At 37.3% G+C, this 23,877-nt stretch overlaps 1 protein-coding gene across 4 annotated transcripts in view; it reads right to left on the bottom strand.

Annotated features, from left to right (window-relative positions):
• Positions 1 to 23,877, bottom strand: part of SMG1 (SMG1 nonsense mediated mRNA decay associated PI3K related kinase) — a 115,500-nt gene that overhangs the window by 60,380 nt on the left and 31,243 nt on the right. For all 4 annotated transcript variants that reach the window (XM_050967672.1, XM_050967673.1, XM_050967674.1 and 1 more), the window contains 15 exons: positions 22,194 to 22,252; positions 19,327 to 19,540; positions 16,260 to 16,385; positions 16,089 to 16,161; positions 15,091 to 15,188; positions 13,964 to 14,137; positions 12,030 to 12,254; positions 10,926 to 11,027; positions 9,970 to 10,239; positions 8,167 to 8,297; positions 6,528 to 6,689; positions 5,923 to 6,041; positions 2,273 to 2,360; positions 2,083 to 2,184; positions 173 to 313 (listed from right to left, as the gene is read on the bottom strand). In XM_050967672.1, the coding sequence (XP_050823629.1) occupies positions 173 to 313; positions 2,083 to 2,184; positions 2,273 to 2,360; positions 5,923 to 6,041; positions 6,528 to 6,689; positions 8,167 to 8,297; positions 9,970 to 10,239; positions 10,926 to 11,027; positions 12,030 to 12,254; positions 13,964 to 14,137; positions 15,091 to 15,188; positions 16,089 to 16,161; positions 16,260 to 16,385; positions 19,327 to 19,540; positions 22,194 to 22,252 (2,084 nt within the window). The remainder of the gene's footprint in view (positions 1 to 172; positions 314 to 2,082; positions 2,185 to 2,272; positions 2,361 to 5,922; positions 6,042 to 6,527; positions 6,690 to 8,166; positions 8,298 to 9,969; positions 10,240 to 10,925; positions 11,028 to 12,029; positions 12,255 to 13,963; positions 14,138 to 15,090; positions 15,189 to 16,088; positions 16,162 to 16,259; positions 16,386 to 19,326; positions 19,541 to 22,193; positions 22,253 to 23,877) is intronic.

The following is a 23,877-nucleotide window of genomic DNA, read 5'->3' as shown; positions in this document are numbered from 1 at the left end:
ACTACTTTTGAACTAGGTCTGTTGATGGGTTAATTTAATATTTCAGGATTCAAGATAACCAATGCAAACCAAACACATTAAACTTGTTGATAGGCATATATTTAGTAAATAGTCAAGCGTGGATTCTATGTGATACTTTTTTTAAATTTTAAAAGGTACAAAAAGTTCTTACCCTGTTCTGTGACAGCTCCCATACAAAATGAAACTAATGACATCAGAGAAGTCCTGTGGGTGGAATGTATTACTTGGAGCTTTGCTCATGTGATTTCTTACAGCCAAAGAGATTTCTAGTATTTCTGTGTGGTGGTTGTTACTACAAACAAAAAAAAAACATGCAAGATATGTCTGTTTCTCCTTAGACCAAACTATACGATAGAAGGAAGTTCACAAAACAAATTTAAATTATTCCCGGTATTTACTAACTTTAGGAAAAACTGCAACATTATTTCAATTTTAACTAGTTTTTGCATGTACAGCAAAAAGGCCCTAGAGCTCATTGGGCCAATCTCATCCCACACAGGCCTAGAGAGAAGGTGTAAACAAAAACTAAAAAAGTAATGTACTTTATCTCCAATTACCTGTAAATTTGTAGTTGTCTTTTTTACCTTTTTTCAACTCAGTGACCTCAACCAAGCAGAACTACATATTTTATTTTGGAGTACAATTTGTTGAACTGCTTTTGTATCTATTTTATGTTACTGAAAGATTTTGAGACTTGGCTGGTTTGCTTGAAAACTTACTATACTAAATAGCTGAGAAACTCCTCAGTGAAAGTTCTGAAGTTAAGGATTATAATCAGTTTTGTAACTACAATTTTGCCAGTACATTACTCACCCTTTGCTTTACTCCAAAGGCTTTTTCTGTTGTGCGTGTTATTATTTAGAGATATGGGGATGACTAGTACATTTTAATTTTTTTAATAAATGGTGTGGAATTTTATATTGGCAGGATTTCCTTGAGGGAAACAACTGAGTTTCGGAAGAGCTTCTTAAGAGACAAAGTTTCCAGAGAAGTCCCGTCATCAAAAACCCCTCAACATATATATAAATTCTGGACTGAGAAGAATAGGGGTAAAAGTCTCTGCCACTCGTACCTTTTTAATTTGCCAGGCTTTCCAAGCTCTGGTAGATATAGACTTGGATAATACCACAAATTACTTAATTTTTTAAAAAAGAATTTTGTATAACATTGCCACTTGTTTTTCCTCAGGTGGGAGAACACCTTAAAAAAGACGGCAATCTCTAGCAGAACAGGAGAAATTAGAGTAAAAAATTTCTAAAAATAGAGATTATTTAATTATCCAAGAATAAAAGAAAACAGGTCACAAATATATCTTAAGGTAGAATCTAAAGATTTATGTAAGGTTTGAGGGACTTGATACTTCAGAAATGCTTCTAGTATCTGCTAAATTTATTGAAGTTCTCTGCCTATACAAGTTGAATCATCTTATTGAATTATAGGATGGTCAAAATATTTTTAAAAATACATACATACATACACACACACACACATATCTAAACTGAGAGCTGCCATACATGGTTTGTCAATATTTGACTCTAGATAGAGGCTATTTCAGCCCAAAAGAAGTTATGAAGGAAACACATTCATATGTTCCTAGATTAAGAATACAATTTGATATATTAAAAACAGAATTTACTAGATATGCACAGAGGCAACAATCTTCTTCCCAGTCAAAATAAAAATTATAACTGCTGGAAATAAGTATGTTCTCAGATTGTGAGAATGAAAAATATTTTTTGGAAGCCAGGAGTCTGTGTCCTGGAGACCAAGAAGATGTTATTGTTGAAACACTGGGTGATACTGATCTTACAAAGTTCACATTTCATTAATCTCCAAGTCAATAACTGTCCTTTTATACTAAAAGTATACTAAGCACCCAGTAGAAAAAATAGTCTCACGGTACTGTCATGTTTCATATGACCTTTTAAAAAATATTAGCTCTGTATAGCTAAGCTATTTGGATACATTACAGAAGTGTACTTTCTTAAAATTAAAAATAAAGTTAGACTGTGAAACAAAGAAGTATAACACTTTCTAGATACACAAATATTTCCTATTTACCTCAGAACCACATCTAAAGGAATTGACTTTAACAGTTTTCCAAAAGCTTGTCTTATACGGGCACCACTATGGACTAGTTGAACACGGCACACATCAACACACCTGCATAAATAAATAAAAATAAATAGTCATAAAAAAATGTGCAGCCAGTAACATATGAAGAAAATTTATTGAATTTTTGGGGAAGTACCTTTGTAAAAGGTCATCTGGTAGGGATGATGACAGGGCATGGAGGCTACTACATGCCTGAAGACAGATATTCACATCTTCAAGAAGTGCTGCATTAAGGGTACAAATAAAGGATGCCATTTTCATTAAGAAGGAAGAACTCCTTCATCTCCACACAGAGCTATCCTGAACGTTAAAGGACATTATTGCATAAAAAAATCATTTCATTTGTTTGTTCTATTTTAGCTGCATGGATTTTATTAATACTAATAGAAGCCACATGGAAATCAAAGCAGAAATTGTATCCCTATCATGTATATTTAACGTAATGGTGTCATTTTAAAAATGCATAACCATAATTAATAATCACCCCTGGAACTTATGTAGCACTTTGACGTAAAACTGTGTTGACAGATTAATCCTTATATTGCCCTATGCGATAGGGATAATACACATTTGTTTCCCCAACGGCAAAATAGGCAGAGGTAAAGAAAGTAAATTAATTGCCCAAGGCCAGAAGGATATAAGAGCAGGGCTGGAATACTTGTTTTCATAACCCTGTCACCATTTAGTTTTCCAATCTCTATCTAGCACAATACAGTGGAGTTGCATCATACACGCCTTTAACTTACACGAATACAACTATACGCGCTTGGCAAAAAAAGAAAATTTAAATACAGTAGTGTGGGCGATTCCGCCCACCATTCCACTCAATGAGCATGTGCCCCAGAGTGAGCGTGAGATGGGAGACGTGAATCTGCTGTTCTCTCAGTCAGTCTCAGTTCCCGCGTGACTCTCAGTGTGAGCATCTCGTCACGCTGAGTGTGATTCTAGTGTTTAGAAATACGTATTTTTCGAACATGGCCCCTAAATGCAAGGCAACTACTTCATCTGGTGCTCAACCAAACAAACAACGATCTGTTCCAACACTGGAGGAAAAACTGCCTGTGTTGGACTTATTGAGGGACAGTATGTTGGTCTGCAACGTGGCACATAAATATGGCCGCAACGAATCTAACATCCTTGCCATCAAGATTCAAGACAGAAATTCATCAAGCCGTGGCACCAAGTGCTCCAATAACTGCTAAGGTGACAAGTTAAGGTGAGTGATAAGACTTTAGTGAAGACTGAAAAGACATTAAACTTATGGCTGGAAGACACGAACCATAAACATGTGCCTATCAATGGCAACATGTTACGAGAAAAGACTTGTAGGTTCTACGTGCTGTTCAAACCTCCCGCCGAAGAGGGACAGCCTTCTGATGAGAAGGAATGCAAAGCCAGCCAAGGTTTGCTTAGCAGTTTTAGAAACCACTTCAACCTCAAATACGTGCAGACTACTGGTGAAGCTGCATCTGCCAATGACGAGGCAGCAAAATCCTGCCTTGAACAATTAAAGAAAATCATAGAAGAAAAAGGCTATCTTCCGGAACAAGTTTTTAATGCTGACGAGACTGGGCTCTTCTGGAAAAAAAAATACCCAACTGCATTTACACTTTGAAATCAGAAAGACATGCCCCTGGCTTCAAAGCACCTAAAGACTGTGTGACTGCATTGTTTTATGGCAATGCGACTGGGCATTTAATACAGTTGGGCTAGTTCTACAGGGTTGTAAATCCCTGTGCCATAAAAGGCAAGAACAGAAGTCTCCTACCCATGTTCTGGCAATCAAATAAAAAGGCTTGGGTGATGGCACCATTATTTCTGGATTGGTTCTACAAGTTTTTCATTCCGGAGTCAAGCGGTACCTCAAAGAGAAAGGACTTGACTTTAAAGTGTTGCTGATCGTAGAAAATGCTCCTGGCCACCCTGAGGCACTCTGGTTTGTGCATAATTTGTTTTGTGCATAATATGGTTTGTGCCCCCATATTACCTCCATCCTCTCAACCAAGGCGTGATTTGCTGTTTCAAGGCCATGTACACAAGGCTTATGTTCTCACAGATATGTAGTGCTATGGATGCTGATCCCAATTTTAATGTGATGGAGTGCTGGAAATCCTTCAACATTGCCGATTGCATCGCTTACATTAAACAGACAATGGATGCAATCAAGCCTGAAACAGTCAATGTATGTTGGTGAAACCTATGGAAAGAACGTGTGAATGATTTTAAGGGTTTCCTGACCATTGACAAAGCAGTGAAATGCATTGTTCAGGTGGCCAAGCAATCGGGTGGTGATGGCTTCGTCGACACCCTTGAGGAAGAAATTGAAGGCCATAGAGAAACATTAATTGAGGGCCACAGAGAAACATTGACTAATGAAGAGTTAAAGGAACTGATAAAATCGTCAACAGAAGATGAAGATGACGACGATGAACAGGAAGATCCAGCAAGTTGGAATCTTCATAAATTTGCTGAAGTGTTCCAAGCAGCGAAACATTTAAATGATTTAATTTCTCAATACAACTCCTCTATTGAACGAAGCTCAAAAACACGTAGTAATATGGACAATTTGAGATCGTATCAAGAAACGTTTGAGCAGCTCAAGAGACAACAGCGACAGTTGCCAATCACCATGTTTTTCAAGAAAAAACAACCAGCAGCAGACAAGCCTATGTAGTCAACTTCTTGAGCTGAACCAGAGCCAACCACTTTGTCTACGACTCGCTCTCCATCACCTCCGTCATCAAGCCTGAGAACCCCCTCCCCCCAAAAAGTGTTGTCAGGAGAAGAGGAAGACTAATCATTGGAGTGTGTACAGAGCCCATCTTCATCGTCTCATCGTTCATCATACAGGCACTATACTAATCATCGTCATCATTCATCGTCGTCGCAACACCATTGTCACAGTCGTCGTATCACCATTATCGTCATCATCATGGACAAGCAAGACTATCCAGGATGAACGGTGAGTGGTTAGGTTTACTGTTTTCCTTTTTTATTCTTTCATTCTTTTGTGTGTGTCTGTCTCTCTCTCATGTAATTAAAAATACTGTAAAATTATATTTTGCATACGTACTCTTTATTCTGCTGTACACTACTGTACACATTATACATATTACTGTACAGGGTTGTATACACAAAACCATGTACAGCAGTGGTCCCCAACGCCCACACCCGCGTCCTGGCCCCCGGGAGAGCACCCGTCACTTGACGCCCGTCGACAAGTGATGTCATCAAGAGGCGCTGCCGCCACGGCATTTCGGCAGGTGCTCCGCCGCCGCTGTGGTCCTTCGGCTGGCGCCTGCCAGTCAAAAAGGTTCAGGACCACTGATGTACAGTACACTGTACTTTATGGGTGATTTAAGGGATTTTTCAAAGGTAATTTTGACGATACGTGATTTTTGCCTTACGTGCTGACTTTAGACCCCCGCGTAAGATGCGACTCCCCTGTACCTCAAATTATGGTAGGATTCCTTATCTTTTGTCAAACATATGCAATCTGACTTCCAAATATCTATCATTTCACTGAGAACCTTATTCAACCTCATGATTGTAGTCTCTTCATGCAAGGATATTATCTTCTCCAAATAACTGACCATTTGAGGAACAAGAGGAGAAGGCAAGGGAGTGATTATGCAGCTGCAACCAGAGCTCAGCAAAAACTGAAAATCAAAGATGACCACAGTTGTATCTATCAACCAGCTGTCTTCACCCAAGGACACATCAATACAGTTAAAGGCAGCTTATAAAGGGTAAACAATAAGAAAAAACAATTTTGTGTGATCTTACTGTTTCCTAGAAGTCCTTTACAAAACTTGTGGAAAGATGGAAGAGAGAATAACGGTGCATATGTTTCTGATTTTTTCATTAGAACAGCCACTTCCAAAGCCCAGGTCATCAGTAGTTTCCTAAAAATGCATTACAGAATAGTCATTCTAAACAACTAGATAGTAGAACAAAGTTACTCATAAAACATTAAATACCTTAAGTTTTCACATCAATGCGGTAATGCAAACTTGCAAATATTTGTGAAAGAAAACCATTAAATAAGTGAAAATTACCTATCAATTGAGTTTTGGAAGCTCTATATTCAATATTTGGCCTAGAAGAGTTTCACTTTTGGTGTTTTCATGAATATGAAAACATGATCAATTAATTTTTTTCAGATGTTTTAGCCTGAATCCTATGAACCAATTATGGTGAGCATGATCGATCATTTTAGTTCATATGTTTTGTATAAAACCAAAATCCTCCAGTTTGAAATGTTTAGTCCTCCTTCCTCCTTTTTTTATTTTAAAGAAATAATGCAAATATTTTCTTGGTTCTAAATCAGAACTAACAATGCTCTTGAAAAAAAAAATCTCAATCTCTGATATGAAGAAAATACTATTTACCTGGTATCTTGAATAAGGTTATCCTTCTTAAGCAATAACCCCAAAAGGTTTAGTATGATAGAGAAATGTTTCTTTGTAGCTGTGGTTACAGTGCTAATCACTGCTCCATCAAACAAAGAAGGAGAGGAGGAGCTGAGGCTACTGGATATGAAGTGGTCATGCCTGAAGGAAAATTAGAAAAAAGTATTTTATTTCCTTAAACATACAACTAAAATAAAAAAAACAAGTGTTCTACTCAGATGTGTTGCCCAGAAAGTAGTTTCAATGTTATAATCGCATGATAGTCTAAAATTTAAAAGCTCCAATGCAGTATGAAAGCGTAGCTAAACAAGAATGGGTTAAATTATTTTTAAATAGTTTTTATGCTAACTACAGCCTCAAATCCTTTGAAGTACTGAAAATAAATGTAATTTCAACATTAAACTGAGTGACAGAAAAAATATAAGGTATATAAATAAGAAAGGAAGCTAAAGCTAGATAACCTGAGAGGGTCTGATCCAGATGTGTGCCACTACAAAATCACTACACAGTTTGTCACATCTATTAGCATCTGCTCAAAAATGTCCCAACTCTAGAATAATGACAGTACTGCCTATGTCATTCAGTCCTGACCTGCAAAACTGCATGTAGATTCTGGCACAATGCTTTTGTGCACCATGGTTCTAGTTTACATCAATGCTACTATCCCTCATTACCCTCATTAACGCTGGATTCAACCACAAGACATACCTTGCAAAATACCTCAAATAATGAGCGGCAAGGATGGTGAGGTAAATATCTTTTATTGGACCAACTTCTTCAACTTGTCTCTTTCACCAACAAAGGTTGCTCCAATAAAAGATATTACCTCACCCACCTTGTGTCTCTAATATCCTGCGAACAACACGGCCACACCATCACTGCAAGCATTAAGTAACAAGTGACCAATCATGTTCTATTAATTCCAAGGTGGTACAGGAGCAACTGGCATCTCAGCAATCTGTTTCCCCCCAGATTTCTTCTATTTAAAGCTGGATTTTTTACTTCAGCCTTGCAGTCACTCATGTTATGACTACTTGTTGATCTGAAATCTAGAAGTTTTTTATTCATAGGCATTTTATTCCTAATACAACAATTAAAATCTACTTTAATTTTTGCAGTTGCAATGTACAACGTTTCAGTTAATGTCTGCATGCAAGATGCCATACAAAATGAAGCACTGTTTAATGCGTATTGAAAAGTATATGCTAAATATCAGAGGAATCATGTAACATACCAGAGGTTAATTTTTTTCAAATAAGGAAAATCATTAGTTTACATCATAAACTGCTTGCAAAATTTTAGACACACTTAAATTAGACATTATAAAATAAACTTAATTCTCAGTCTTAAAAATATCTAAAATTATGTTTTGTACAAGATTTTTAGGAAACTGAGAATATGCATGGCCAATTTCAATCTAGAACCATTTGTAAAGGGTGATCTCTAGTACCTATGAAAATAAAATCAATGAAAATAAGAATTTATAAGAGAAATGGTGGCAACACATTGATTACACTACCATCAATGCTGCTATAATAAAATTATTTTCTAAACTCAAATACGGTTTACATCTATCTATTTATGCTCTTAAATATTAATGCCTTAGTGATCTTCCTACCTGGTACAATGTGAATACAAAGTGTAGAGAACTGCATACTGGACAGCAGGAAAGTGAACAGCTATGTCACTGTGAACAATCATCAAATTCTTACTCAACAGTGCAAACACAGTTGGAGAAAGGGCCCACATCTATAAAACAATTGTAATAAAAGCACAAAAATATGTATGTAAAGGATATTGTTATTCGTCATATTTACATGTATCTGTTTTATAAAGAAAGAAATGGTCATGTGCTTTAAACAAAAAATGTAATGCTGAAATCATAAAAAACCTGCTGAAATTAGGACATTTTTACTAGTAATCTTTACTGTTTTTGTCTGTCTAGAATTTCTCAAAATATGAATGCTTTCCTGCCCATAGTTGAAGAAACACAAATCAGTCTTTTCTGATGTAAAAGTTTTCTTTAAAAGGTGATGCAAGAGTACTTTGAATCAAAGTGGCACGATGTGAAAGTTGGAGACGGTGCAGACTTCTTCATCTTTCTTTCCTACTCGATAATTTCTGTATCAGGGTGGGCAAACTACAGCCCACTTGCCGGATCTGGCCTCTCAGGGCTTTGGATCTGGCCCACGGGACTGCCACCCCCATGGTGCGGAGGCCCCGTGCCACTCCCAGAACAGCCGGCACGATGTCCCTGCGGCCCCTGGGGAAGGGGGGGCAGAGGGCTCCGTGCACTGCCCTTACCTGTGGGTACCATGCCCGAAGCTTCCACTGGCTGGGAACAGAGAACTACGGCCAATGGGAGCTTCGGGGGACGTACCCACAAGCAAGGGCAGTGATCAGAGCCCTCCGCCCTCCCTCCCGCAGGGACCACAGTGTCAGCCACTTCTGGGAGCGTCGCAGGGCAGGGGCAGGAAGGGAGCCTGCCTTGGCCCCGATGTGTGCCACTTCCACCCTGCAACCCGCACCCCAAACTTCTCCTGCACTCTGCACCCCAACCCACTGCCCTGAACCCCCTTCCGCACCCCACAGCCCTCCTTCACCCCAATCCCCTTCCCTGAGCCCCCTTGTACACCCCGCACTCCTCCTCTGCCTCAACCCCTTGCCCTGAGCCCCTTCCTGCACACCACATCCCCTCCCACACCCCAACCTCCTGCCCCAGCCCTACATTCATGGACATGCATGCAATTTCCCCACCCAGATGTGGCCCTTGGGCCAAAAAGTTTACCCACCCGTTCTATATATTGTATTCAAATACATTGGCTTTTTGGAGGGGAGGGAGTGTTGTTTATATTTTAAATGGTTTAAATGAAAATATATCCTTCATACTTCTGACCTTGTTTGCTAATCTTCTATTTTGCTGTCCCTGTTTTTTTTAAAGCACCCTATACATACACTGCCCCAAAAGGTTTATATTCTACCTTGAAAAGACAGAAAACACATGACATCAAATGCAAGGTAGCTTTTTACTGTCAGTGAAGATCACTGCAAGATATGCCAAAATTACTTTAGTCTCTTTCTTGTCTCATCAAGATAGTAGAATGTCCTGACACTATCAGAAGCAATAACCAATCACCCCAGTAAAGTACAGTAATGTGGAAATTACATTTCACCGCACCTTTAAGACTAGAAATAATTATCTCAAACAATTTTGCACCATGGAAGTTAATATTAAAACTCCTCCCTCGAAAGTAACGAAGGATCAAGAGACACATTAAGTACATATATGCGTGCACGAAATGAAGATTATGTGCATTACATGAGTCCACAGAGACTTGTATCTATCAATAAAACCCAAACATCATGGTTTATAGAACAAAATTTTTAAAAGTATTTATTTTTACTGCAGTTAAATACTTACCCCAATCAAAGAGTTTTTAGCATTTCCAATAGTAGTTAGGGCACTGAGGTCAAATATAACTACAAACTTTGCATTAGCCACATTGAATACATGGTTCTTAAAAGCATCATGCTGGATTTCAGAACATGCCTCAGGAAGTTGTAGGCTACAGAGAAGACTATTTAGAGCACAGGTCATTTCTCCCAGAATCAACCTGTAAGCAGTCTCTAAAACAGGAATGTTTTTCAGGCTCAATACTGCTTGATAGACAGCATGGGCTGCTGCAACAACCTTGAAAATGAAAAGATTCAAAATGTTATTTAAGAGTGAGATATTTCTGAAGTGAAGCTTTCTCGTTAGATGAATGAAAGACTTATGAACATGCATGGTAGGACAGTGTCTCACTCTTCAGTTTATTATAATTAACTGTTTCTTTAATTCTTCTAGGCAAATTAAGCTGATCATCATTTTAGGGTACCAAAACTACACCAGTCAATAGTAAAACAAATTAGACTATTTGCCACAAGTAGCTGAACTTCCATTAAGAATCAACTGTAAAACTAAAATTAAAATTGAGTTGATCTTCAAATATATGCTAAAAGCCCTACTGAATAAACATTAAGTTAAGATATATTTAGCGTGCACACAAAAAAACCTCCAAGTAAACACTGGATTGTAATCCTTTTCCATCTTCCAATTTATATTTGCTAAAAATGATGCCTATGCAAATTATGAAAACAGTTGTAGAAAATAATTCTCTTCTGTCTAGTATGTGACAAAGTATGTTTCCTCACATGCCACAACCGAATGAACAAAAACCAAACCTGAGTTTGAGCTTCTGTTTTCCTAATGAGTTCAGACATCTATGCAGCTAACTGTTTTTCTTATGGGGCAAAATTCCATAAGACAATATACCAGTGCTCTAAAACAGTATTAGAATTGCTGTAGCATATTGGTAGCAACCATCCACTCCTTACCTCTTTCTCCTTATGGTAACGGAGTACGAGCAATTTAGATTCTGGTATAAACAATTTCTCTACAAATGTCGATGGCAATTTTGTATTTATTTGTTCAACAATCTAGAGACAAAACATAAGCACTGATAATATACATCTTCAATTGCCTGAATTCTTTATTCAGACACACACATTTATGGCACTAATTTATAGAATTTAATAAATCAGAGCCTCTTAAAGATATTTGACTACATCAGAGTTAAGAAATTAGTAACAAAAATAACTAATCTATATCTATGTAAGTTAATGAAAAAACATAATTGCTCTCCCAAAATTCAATATTCAGAGGACAGGCTATTTTTATGCTATTTTATCAATCTAAGTGGAGATCAAGCACATGACCAATATAGGTTGCTGGATGTAAGTTGTATAGCAATGTACTAATATAGTTATTTAGCCAACAGAAGGCTAAAATAGTTATTTAGCCAACATCCGGGTTGTTGAGATCAATATTCTGAAGTAATCTGGTATCCAAAGTGTTTAGCCATGGCAGAGTGGCTGCATAAACATTCTAAATCCTGGTCTCTCTGGCAGTTCACCAAAAATACTGCTACCAATTGCAGAGGACAGTTAACCTATTGGTTAAAGCATAGGCACTATCCAAAGGTCAAAGGAAAATTATTTTGGATAAACTGGAAACTATTCAGTAATGGGACTAAGTAGGAGGGATAGCTCAGTGGTTTGAGCATTGGCCTGCTAAACCCAGGGTTGTGAGTTCAGTCCTTGAGGGGGCCACTTAGGGATCTGGGACAAAAATCAGTACTTGGTCCTGCTAGTGAAGGCAGGGGGCTGGACTCGATGACCTTTCAAGGTCCCTTCCAGTTCTAGGAGATAGGTATAGCTCCAATTATTATTATTATTATAGAACAAGTTCTACCAGCTTTTCGAAATGATTTGATACGTGTTGGGGGGCAGGAGGGGGATACAAGACATTGAAGTAGACGAAAAGTAAGCAAATATCGCCATTTACTGCTAAATCAGTTTGTTATTCAGGTGCCTGAATGAGATACGATAAATAATTTTTTCTAATTAAAAAGCCCAACAAAAATGAGAATTTGTATGTACCAGTGTCAATAAATTCAAGACTGAGATGATATAATCGGTACCACAAGTCTGGCAATTCTCCAGTTGATCTAAGCCATATGTGATGACCATGTCACAGTGTATAGTCATACTCGGGTCCAGACTACCAAGTAAAACCCCGACACACTCATTGGCAGCCGTCAGTACAGCCTCAGAGAAGAAAACTTGGTTCGCTGTAGTCACACATCTCATTACTCTGTACAGAACCTGGAAAAGAAGGAAAGTGAATTCAAGTCAGTTTAACTAGTATTGGATGTTATTTAAGCACAGGGAAAAACCCACATTCATTTGAAACTACATAGACTCATAGAAATGCAGGGCTAGAAGGGACCTCAAGAGGTCATCTAATCCACGCATACCCCAATGAGGCGGCAAGATTAAGTACATCTAGAACATCCCTGCAGATATCTGTCTAATCTTTTCTTTAAAAACCACCAAGAATGGGGATTCCACAACCTCCTTAGGAAACCTGTTTCAGTGCTTAACTATCCTTAGAGTTAGAAAGCTTTTCTTAATATCTAACCTAAATCTTTTGTGCTGCAAACTAAGCTGATTACTTCTTGTTCTACCCTTGATGGATAGGAAAACAATTGATCACCATGCTCCTTGTAACAATCTTTTACATATTTGAAGACCGTTATGTCCTCTCTGAGTCTTCTCTCCTATAGACTAACATGTCCAGGCTTTTTAACCTTTCCTCACAGGTCATGTTTTCTAAATGTCTTATTTTTGTTGCTCTCCTCTAGAGACTCTCAAATTTGTCCACATTTTTCTTAGAGTGTGATGTCCAAAACTGGACAAAGTACTCCACCTGAGGCTTCACCAGTGCTGATTAGAGTGGAATAATTGCCTTCCGTGTCTTATATGTGACACTCCTGTTAATAATCTCAGAATCCAGCACTACTATGCACTGGAGCAAGTTCTTTGAACATTTTTAATATTTATTTTGACAATATGCATTTATATTTTCATTAAATAGAAAAAAAGCAACAACTCCAAATTTAGAATAATTTTAAAGACAACGAATTAAAAGAGGCACTGAAACACAGAGCTAAAGTAATTACTCTGGGTCCTATCCAGCATGAAACTGAAGTCAGTGGTAGAACTTCTAATGTCTTCAGTGAGAAAAGAACTGGGCTTCTTTTCTTAAATAGGAGACTCCTGTCGGACAAGTTAAGTGCCTGTGCACATGTCAAACAAAGACAACCTTAGACCTCGAATAATGAAATCTGTGCAGGTGGACCCTTATGCCTGCAAGGAGTCCCAGATTTATCAATGGGATTCTCTACAGGCATAGGTCCACTCACTCAGATCCAACTGCAGGATCAAGACCTTAATCCTGAGTGTCCTTTTGATGAAATTGGATCCTTGTTGCCTTAACTGTGATTGTAACCCATTAACTACTTTTGTATTACAAATGTAAGAACAAAAGTCACCTTCTCAAACTGTACAACACTACCTATTCCAAAAGATACTCTAAAATAAAAACTTCTTATATATCAGATTTCAACTAGATGAAAATTAGAAAGTACCAACCTCTAGCTGGTTATAATTGCACTCCAGTTTTTTTAAAGCACCATGATAAGGTGCACAAATGGTTACATGAACAAATCATAACAACAAAATGTCTATAGTAAGGTCAAACTGAAAAACCTTTGCAAAAAATACTTACATCAAATACACTGTGGTTTCTGGTACATATGGCTACCACAGGCCTCTGTCACAATCACTACTAAATATTAAATCAGATTCTGTTAGCTGTCAAACAAATCTAGTGCTTGAATAAAGTTGACCATGAGTACATTTGTATGCTGCCAAATTTTGCAAAAATATGGATGTTGGGTTTCATTGTTTACAATAAATTTACCAGCAAATACTTCTTAATAAGTAGCATGAAACAAGTACGGAAATCTTACATCAGTTACATATGCTTCAGTAATTGGTTGTCCTCTAATTGGGCTGAAGCGTTCCCCAATACTCCTCACAACAGTGCTGAAAACCCGAAGCAGCGCAGCTAATTTAGGTAGTGATACTGAAGGAGGAGGAATATCTTCATCCACTGATTCTCCAGAGGCCACATGGCTGAGGTCCTACATAGGAAAATTTATGTCATTAGGTAATAAGTACAAGCAGCTCTAATATAGACAAAGTATATATAAAATTCAGTTTTAATATCAGACATACCCATGTGTATCACAATAAATATAACACTAAGAAGCCCAGAGTTTCCTTTTATAGCTTCAACAAGCTGTAATTATACTTGTTAATTAAAGATAACACACAACACAAAATGTCTGGAAAACTGTATTTACATTAGCTCTGTGTACATAGTTACCACAAATTTTGAGACAGATTACTAGTGTACAAATTACAGATGCATTATTGTTATGATTTATAGCAAAATAAAACCAGTTACTATATTAAATAAGATTTAAGAGGCAACTTTTTTTATGTTGTCTTTTCAATTATTGTGAACATCTCAATGTAATCTCATCTGTTTTAACAGGAAATCATTACGATGACAAGATTACAAACTAGCGGAAAATGCTAAGAAAAGCTTGTGTCTCTCACCAACAGAAGCTGGTTGGTTCAATAAAAGACATTACCTCACCTACCTCGTCTAAGAAAATGCAGTATTTCACACCTGTGTTTCAATACACGTGTCTTAAATACATCCCACAGCTACTGACTAATCTCTTACAAAAGATCATTGTTACTTCCCTATTCCCATTCTCAAAATTACAGACCTCCTTAAAACAAGGGTTGACTTTAATGGGGCTAGGATTTCATTCAAGAAGTATATCAGTACGCAAGCATCTTTATTTTATATTCTACAAGCATATGCAGTACTTGAACCCCCTCCCACCAACTCCACAACTTAACAAAACAAGGTAATATGAACAGACACACAAAGTGGGTGAGGTAATACCTTTTATTGGATAAGCTTATGTTGGAGAGAGACAAGCTTACACAGAGCTCTTCAAACAGGCTTTTATGGCTATATTATAACTCTTAATACTGCTTCATAATAAACTTTGCTTACCTCAGCATATGCCTCCATATCCTCTAGAAACTGACCCAAAAGTGTGGTGGAAAAAGCAAGATCAGCTACCCAAAATGGCTCCAAGCTCTGTAGCCATCCTGTATAAGTCAGACCAAGTGAAATAGATTGTTACAAGCAAAGCAGAACACAGGTATCAAATTTCAGATACATATTACCGAAGGATGAAAAATATTACTTTTTTTTTTTAAGAACAAAATTATTTTTATTTATAATTATCTGTATTACAGTAACACAAAGAGCCTCAAGGAGATTGGGGTCCTACTGGGCTATACACTGCTGAAATATATTGTAAGAAAGAGTCTACAGTTTAAACAGACAAAGGAAACATTAGTCCCCTCTGACAGATGAGCACCTGAGGCAGAGAGAGATTAAGTGACATGCCCAAAGTCACCACAGGAAGTCTGTGATAAAACCAGGAAATTAACTTCAGTCTCTTGATTCCCAATCCATCCTTCCTTTTTTCCAACACAACATTATTTTTAAAGATGCTCAAGAAGGAGGTTACGTTTTCAGAAGTTCACTTGAGGGTTGGTAACTGTAAGAATGATTTAATATTCTCTAATAGAGAAAGCAAATGGCATCTAAATGTAGACTGGCTAAAATGTCCTTTAATTAAATTTTAACTGACTGACATGTAGGGCATATGACAATAGGTTTTTTGGTTCTGAGTTCTATGAATACATTAAGTCTCCCACATATCCAGACATTTTTATTTTGTTTTTATGCAAACTCCTTTACCCTATGTGGGGAGGAACTGTATTGGACTTTTAATAATTCATGAATGCCACTTACTTGGAGGGGTTGCCAATGAGTGACAAGAGGTATCCTCTTTCTGGGGATCAGGAAGGTTGCCTCCACAGTACTGTGCGCACAGTGGCAGTGAGCAACACTTAGAAAAAAATCCTCATCCTCAACAAGGTGGAGCAGAACACTAATAGTATGTCACCACATATAACAATTTTCTAGGCCAGACTTACCAGATACCTGCTGTGTCAGAGAAGGTTTCTGAGTGTGATCTATATGCCACCCAACCAATATGTCAACTGTGTCCTTGAAAGCAAAGGAAAAAGGTAAGTCACCTATGTGATGTGCTAAGTCATTGTTTTATACAAGAAGAGGGGGCAGAAGAAAGTCAGGCACAAGCTTACCCTAAAATTGGTGCTGAAAATATGTGGGTAACATCGGGACACCAGAAGGATGCACTTGACACATTTGCAAAGTAACTCTGGTGTATCCACATTTTCTAGAATGGACTGCAGGCTGGTCATTACAAGCTTAAAAAGAGAGTCACAAACAAAAAAAAAATACTAGTCTTTTTAATATTTTTGAATAAGCTGAAACGTCATGAATGTTATTAAATCGATTGTAACCTTGACAGGCATAAGAAAGGTCTGCTACAAAACAGATGGCTGCTCATTGTTAAGATTCAAGCAACAGGTATTTGTATAGCATTTTGATGCCTAGTATATATTTTCTGCCTTCCTATGAAACATGGAAATGTCAAGGTGTGAAAGGGGGAGGAAATGATAGGTTAACAGTGACAAACTTATTTAAGCTTACTAGGAATTACAGAGACTAATAAGGGTACCAGGGGAGAGGGGTTGCATGGTGTTAGGGTTTCCAATGAACTACAAAAGACTTGAAGGTTCCCCTAACAATCGTTCTAAAACTTGCATGGACTGAACATGTGGATGAGTCTTCCAAAATACCTGAGGTTCACAAACGGCTTGTCTTCACTAGACTTTTTACATCCAGTTAGGAGATATTTAACATCCATAAAGACTATGTGATCACGCCTCACTTTGATCCAGGCTACAAGCATTCACGCTTTAGCCTAAGGAGAGAAGCCTTGTCTTTCCTAAGGCCTGGCCTACACACTCACAAGATAGGTCTACATAGCTACCCTGATATGGGGTGTGGGGCAGGGAGGAGGAAAAAAGACACATCCCTGATCAACACAGCTATGCTGACCTTCCCTCCCCCGTGTAGATTCAACTATGTTGACAGACGAATGCTTCCATCAAAGTAGCTAATTTCATTCGTGGAGGCAGTGTTCCTTCCAATGTCAGTATGGCTATGCCAGCATAGCCCTGGAGCACAGACGTGTCAATAGAAGGGTTCCTGGGTAGGAACACCACCACCCAAACTAATATGTCTACACTACACAAACTACTATGGCACAGCTACAGCGCTGCAGCTCAGTGGTACCTAGGTTGATGGAAGAACTATTCCATCGACCTAGCCACATCTACACCAGGGTTAGGTCAACCTAATTACAGTGCTCAGGGGGTGAAATTGTTCACAGCCTTGAATGACGTAGCTATAGCCACCTAATTTTTAAGTGTAGACCAAGTCTCCAGACTGTAGACACAATCTAAAGGTAAAGCATAAACTCTAGAGAAAGAAGGCATGAGTTTATCTTGACTTAACTGACAATTAACACCTTTTAAAGACAGTTTGAATACTTTTTACCCAAGCACTTGGGATTTACTGTAGGCCCATCCCCAGGGTAAATCATAAATATTTTTAGCTTGGAGCAACTGTCTGGAGAAGGGAAGGGTGGAGCTATAGCCACTCCATAATAAAACATTTAAGAGATGGAAAAAAGTGTAAGGTACCTTAGGCCAAAGGCTAACTGATGTGACCGCTAAATAAAATAAGCTCCTTAACTATAATTAGCATTTTTTCCTACAGACGACTTCTTCCACTGAAGGAATCCTCATAAGTGACAGTGACAAAAAAGTTTAGTGTTTCAAAACAAGCATAGCAACTATGCTACAAGTGTGGACCTGGTCTACACTTAAAACTTCTGTCAGCATAGCTGTATCAGTAAGGTGTGTGATTTTTCTCCAACCTTGACTGACATAGCTATGTCAGCTAAAGCCCAAGTATAGATGCAATTAAACTGGCAAGAGTCCTTTTGCCAATATAGCTTAGGCCTGGTCTACACTACAAAAGGTTTGCCAGTATAGTTATACCACTATAACTATTTTAGCATACTCTTCTAATATAGATGCAACTTATACTGGCAAAACAGTTTTACTGCCAGTATAACTCTTACCAGTTCCCTGAACAAAATAAGCTATACTGGCAAGATGACTTTTCTGGCAGTGTAACTGCTTCTATACTATGGCTTTTGCCAGCAGAGCTGTCGGTCAAGGATAGGAGGATAAAAAAAAAAACCTAGTGTAGACACAGCTATACTGGCAAAAGAGTCCTTTTGCCAGTAAAGCTTATTTGGGAACAGGCGTAAGGTATATTGGCAAACTCTTTTAAAACTCTTTTACTAATATAATTTCTGTCTACGCTAGAAGGTTTGCCAGAACGGCTATCTATACTAGGGCTTTTGCCAGCGTAACTATGTCAGTTATAATTATGCTAGCAAAAAAACTTTTAAATACAGATCAAGCCTTACTCCATTTTAGAAACTGGTTTAAACTATACTAGCGAAAGAACATTTCCAACTAGGGCAGTTTGCCAATACAACTCTACCAGTATATCTATACCAGCAAACCCTTTTAAGCATAGGCAGGTCTCCCTATCAAAAACAACCCAGGAAACTGATGAAATCATGAATACTCACAAGAACAATGGGATGAAGAGTAAAAAGGTACAAATTAAAATACAAGGCAAACACAAGCTAGTGCTCTAGTGGACCTTCCAGCCACCAGGCTGATTTTAAATACTTCACAGCCCTCATTCTGGACAGATGATATTTCAGATGTCCCTATGACTGAAAATAATTTTTTTTCAAGGGGAGGGAGGGTCTGGCAAGTTTTGCTGCCAAGTCTTCCAGTTTAATCAAGTAAAAAGGTGGAAAAAATTGCTACAATAACCAAGAACAGGCAGCAAGAAGTGAGATAAAATAGTCGTTTTAGTTCTAAAATACTTACAGACTAGATATTAAACAACAGAATAAAGAAGGACATTTCATACATCCTTACTACGTAAAGATTTTTCAAACTATAACCCAGACTTCAAATTCAAATCACATTTTTAAAGGAAAATTACATTTAAATCTCATAAAATATGAAACTTTTTTATTCCAAAGTGTAAAATGTGTTTTTCACAGGGTTATGTATCTCTTTTATTCTAACACCCCAACCGCTTACTCTTCATGTGTTCATTTTAGTAAAAGCAATTATTTGATTCAAGCTGTGCATCAATACAACACCGGAAAAGCAATAATGCCCCAATTTTAACTTTTATTCTTACCTGCATTACAGATGAAAAGGCTTTCTTTTCTCCCACAGTCTCTAGTGCTTTGTAGGTTGCACGCAAGTAAAGAAGTTTAACTTCATCTTTAGTGGATGAGCTAAATTTGCTAAAAATCCATTTAAAGATCTTCTCAGCCTCGTAGCTCAAAGAAGCACAAAGAAGGCCAAGACAGCAAGCTCCCTCTTGTCTCAGTTCTTGAAGCAATTTGCTACTGTATTTATACAAAAAAATTTAATTTATACTTTCAGAAGGTAAAAGCAGTTAGACCTTTTACACAGTGAACAAGTACAAGAAAAAATCTTGAATATATTCAGTAAAAAAGTTTTGCACAAGCATCTTTTCTAAAGCAAAAAACACGTGTATATGAAGCTATTGTTTTCCTTCCATTAATAGCTGCACCCGTCATTTAGATGAGTTATATAAAAATGAATAATATGAAATGGATTTCCACTAAACAAGTCTATATAAATATGGAAATACTACCGTTAGATTGGCAAAACTATTTTAGACCTGCCATCTGATGAACAAATCTCCCCTTGTAAACAGAGAGCTGACTTTAGACACAATAATATATCGCGGGGTAAAGTTCAGGACCAGGCTATCTCAGACACCACCTCTCTCCCATGCTCCACTTGCAAGAGATTCTATCTGCTCATGCGCTCTTCTGGCAACCCTACAAAATGACCTCATTGTGGCCTATGGCAATGCACTCTTAATGGGAGATCCTCAAGAACTCACTCCCTCTCACACTACATGAGAACTTATGTTTGGCCCTTTCTAGAAACCACGTAAAACAGCCTTCATTTAGCTTTTAGTTGGATTGTGTTTCTTTGCTTGTATGAAGTTTGTCTATTGGTCAATGGGGAAGCTTAAGAAAATACTAGTTTATTTCTCTCTTTTATGTGCAACATTAATATTAATTTTATTTTAATTTAAGTTACAGCACATAGGTACCAAGGTTGCATTTGGCACAAAAATTCTGTAATCTGTACATTCCTATATTTAGATATTTAAATGAGTAAATCTTGGGTTCTCTTGCTCCCCAATCCCCTGAGGATAACTTACTTCCTTTACATTATAATAAAGCTCCAGTATTCTATGTCTAACATTTAAAAACTTGAAGAGTCCAACTATTTAATTCAGTTAGTAGAAAACACAGCAAAATAAAACTGACAGATTCAGAAGCTACTGTAGTGAAAATGAACTTTCAAGTTAAAAATTGCTAATGCTTAAGGTATGAATTATTTTCATTATTTAGGAAGCCAGGAATTAAGTACAATATCAGATCAAATCAGCAGTCTGTGTAGATCAGTATCCTGTTTAGCAGTTGCACTAGATATTTCAAAGAACAGTGCCAAAAACCCCACAGCAGACAATGATGGAATAACCTGCTCACAAAAGAAGCTTCCTTCTAACCCTTGTCACTTAGCGGGTTTGCTTATGCCCAGCAGCATGAAGGTGTGGGTGTGGGTGTCCGTGTCCCTTCTAAAAAGGTATTTCGAGTCTAATGCAGTTATGGATGTTCTTATTTACCCATACAAATGGATCACTCTCTTTTGAGTGCTACTTAAATTCTTAGTCCCAATGATTTCTAGCTGCATTTAGTTCCAAAGGTTAGTTATGTGTTGTGTAAAATTTTAATTCCCTGTAACCATATTTAATGCCCCCTTCATTATATGTATAGCGACAGAGACAAGAGGTGGATTTGGGTGTCTGTAGAAATTTTAGAAAAAAGCTACTATATAAACAAAGGAGTAGGAAACGATTACGGAGAGATACAAATTGAAGATGGATATAATATCAAGCAGCTTTTAAAAAACAAGCTAAAGTTAATTTTTTTTTATTTTGTAGAATTTGTTCATATTATCACCGGACAGATCTCCTGAATTTGAAACAAAGAAGTGTAAACTGAAGGATTATTCTAAAAACTCACTCTGAACAGGAATATTAGTGACTTTTACTAAACAATGGTCAGCTCAATATACATCGTTAAACAGGACCAGTAGCTTTGTGAAAGTATCCTTGGCAACTTGACAGAATTAGAAAGTTGATCGGAATACAATATATATATATATATATATATATATATATATATATATATATATATATATATATATATATATATATATAAATAAAACGTGTCATGCTGGATGAAAGCCAAGAGAGGCTTTCTGCTGCAATGACCACCAAATAAAAGTTTGCGAAAATACCTATGACTATTAATGAGCCTTTATACTAATCTTATACACTAATTCACATTTTAATTATAGCAACTGAGAATTAACAAGTGTCGATGATGTTATACAACCTTTCAGTTACAGAGATATCATAACCCCTTGCAAAAAACAATCACATTTCTACATGAAAATTCTGTTCATGTTATTGTTAAAAGTAGCATCTAAGATTTTTTTTAAAAAAGTAAACACCTCAGAAATATAAGGCGTGTCATTTTTGCACTTCAGCAATGTGCGTGGGATTTTCTGACATGCCTAGCAGCTGGAACCCCAACTCCCTTAAGCATTTTTTAAAATCCCACTGTACTCATATAACTTGTCATGCCTATGAAGCATGACTTCACAGATAGTTGGAGAAAAATGCCTTTTTGGACTGTGTTTACTTTGTGAAACTAACTCTACATACTTCCAACAGTCAGTCAATTTCATCCTTGCTGCTAACACTGGAGCAGAAAAGCACTTAAAAATGTTTAACAGGATTTTTTTATTTTAAGTCAGGGCACAAATTTGAAAAGGTGTTCTATAAGAAAATGGATATTTTAGAAATTAGTCAATTTGCAAAAATTCAAGTGGACAGTTTCCCTTTAAAACTTTTGGACTGCTTCGTTTTTCTAGCTTATTGCAGCTTACCTTTCATTAAGCACATCATGTATGGCAGTCAGGATATTATCCAGTTGTTTAACTAGTACCTGCAATAATTAAAGGATATACACTTAAAACTGTCACAATTGCTACTGCAATTCAGATCCTTCCTACACTCATATTAAAACATTATTAGCAACAGTGGACTGCTATTATATCTTCCCTGAACATCATACACAGCTATGAATTATTTTAAATAGATTTGTAATACTATGCTACAGATTTTTCATACCTATCTGCACTTCCTAGGAAAGCTTACTAACATACCGCGATTAAGCCTAAATGCAGTTCTCGCTAATATTGTTGCATCACAAACATGAAGAGAGCCTTATCTCCAGTATAGTAGAACTTTAGAGTTACGACACCAGAATTACAAATTGATCAGTCAACCAGATGCCTCATTTGGAACCAGAGGTATACAATCGCAGCAGCAGAGACCAAAAAATCCCAAAACATAGTACAGTACTGTGTTAAACATAAACTACTTTAAAAAAAAAAAAAAGGAAAGCAGCATTTTTCTTCTGCATAGCAAAATTTCAAAGCTGTATTAAGTCAATGTTCAGTTGTAAATTTTGAACAAAATGTTATGGTGGATCTTCTAAGAGTTACGAACATTTCGAACAACCTCCATTCCTCAGGTGTTCGTAACTCTGAGGTTCTACTGTAATGTCTTCTATAGGTACACACTTTTGTGTCGACCATCCGGTATATCAGCAGAATAACCCTTTAACTGATGAGTGAAGGTTGTGGGGTATTTAAAAAAAAAAAAAATAAAAAGTTTTGTTAGGTGATCCTAACTCTGGAAAACAGTAACATCTCTGATTCTGCAAAGGGAATTATTGTGGAAGGTAGAGGAATAGTTATTTGCATGGTGTATACTGCAATGCATTGTCAAACAAATACATTAATTGCAACAGTATTAGGCACTATGTAGCCAAAAAAGCCGTTTTAAAAATGAATACTCTTACTTTTATGTTTTCTTTATTTATAAAACATGTTTACCTTCTAATGTGCTTTAGGGAAAAAGTGTGGGTCACTTCAAAAAATCTTCCATTCTGATAAACACTGATTCACTTCAGAAAACAATGGTAAAATAAGAGGGTCTATGTGCTTGACTCCCTCAGAATTCCATGGTGTCATTGCAAAGGCTCCCCAACTCGTTTTATTTCTGGGAAAGAAAGTATGAAAAGGCACAGGATACCATGGAACAAGGAGGGGGAAGTCTTAGGCAGGCTTTGTGAGACAGAATGCAAAAACAGTGGTGGCATCTAGTGCTTACAAACAATTTGGGCTTGTCTACACTATGCAGCTTTTAGTGACAAGTCGGTGTCGACACAGCTTTGTCGCTAAAAGTCAGTGCGTGTGAATGCTCTCTGTCAGTATTTTGTCGGCAATTTTGCCAATAAAATACTTCCAGCCCTGCGAGCGACTTGGTTTTGTCGGCAGGAGAGTGCTCCTGCCGACAAAACCATGTTCACACTGCCACTTGCGCTGGCAAAACTTTTGTCTTTTGCCTGGGGGGCAGGGGAGGGCAGCTTTTTAAAGTACCCTTGAAAGACAGAAGTTTTGTCGACAACATCGCAGTGTAGACAAGCCCTATGGCTCACTAAAAATCTTTGCCTTGAGTGTGTTTTAAAGTTTTGGCTCAAGATTATGTCAGGAACATTATCTG

Source organism: Gopherus flavomarginatus, chromosome 9 (assembly GCF_025201925.1).
Source record: "Gopherus flavomarginatus isolate rGopFla2 chromosome 9, rGopFla2.mat.asm, whole genome shotgun sequence".
Classification (NCBI taxonomy): Eukaryota; Metazoa; Chordata; order Testudines; family Testudinidae; genus Gopherus; species Gopherus flavomarginatus.
Note: the sequence above shows the minus strand (reverse complement) of the source record. Positions and strands in the feature narration are given on the sequence as shown.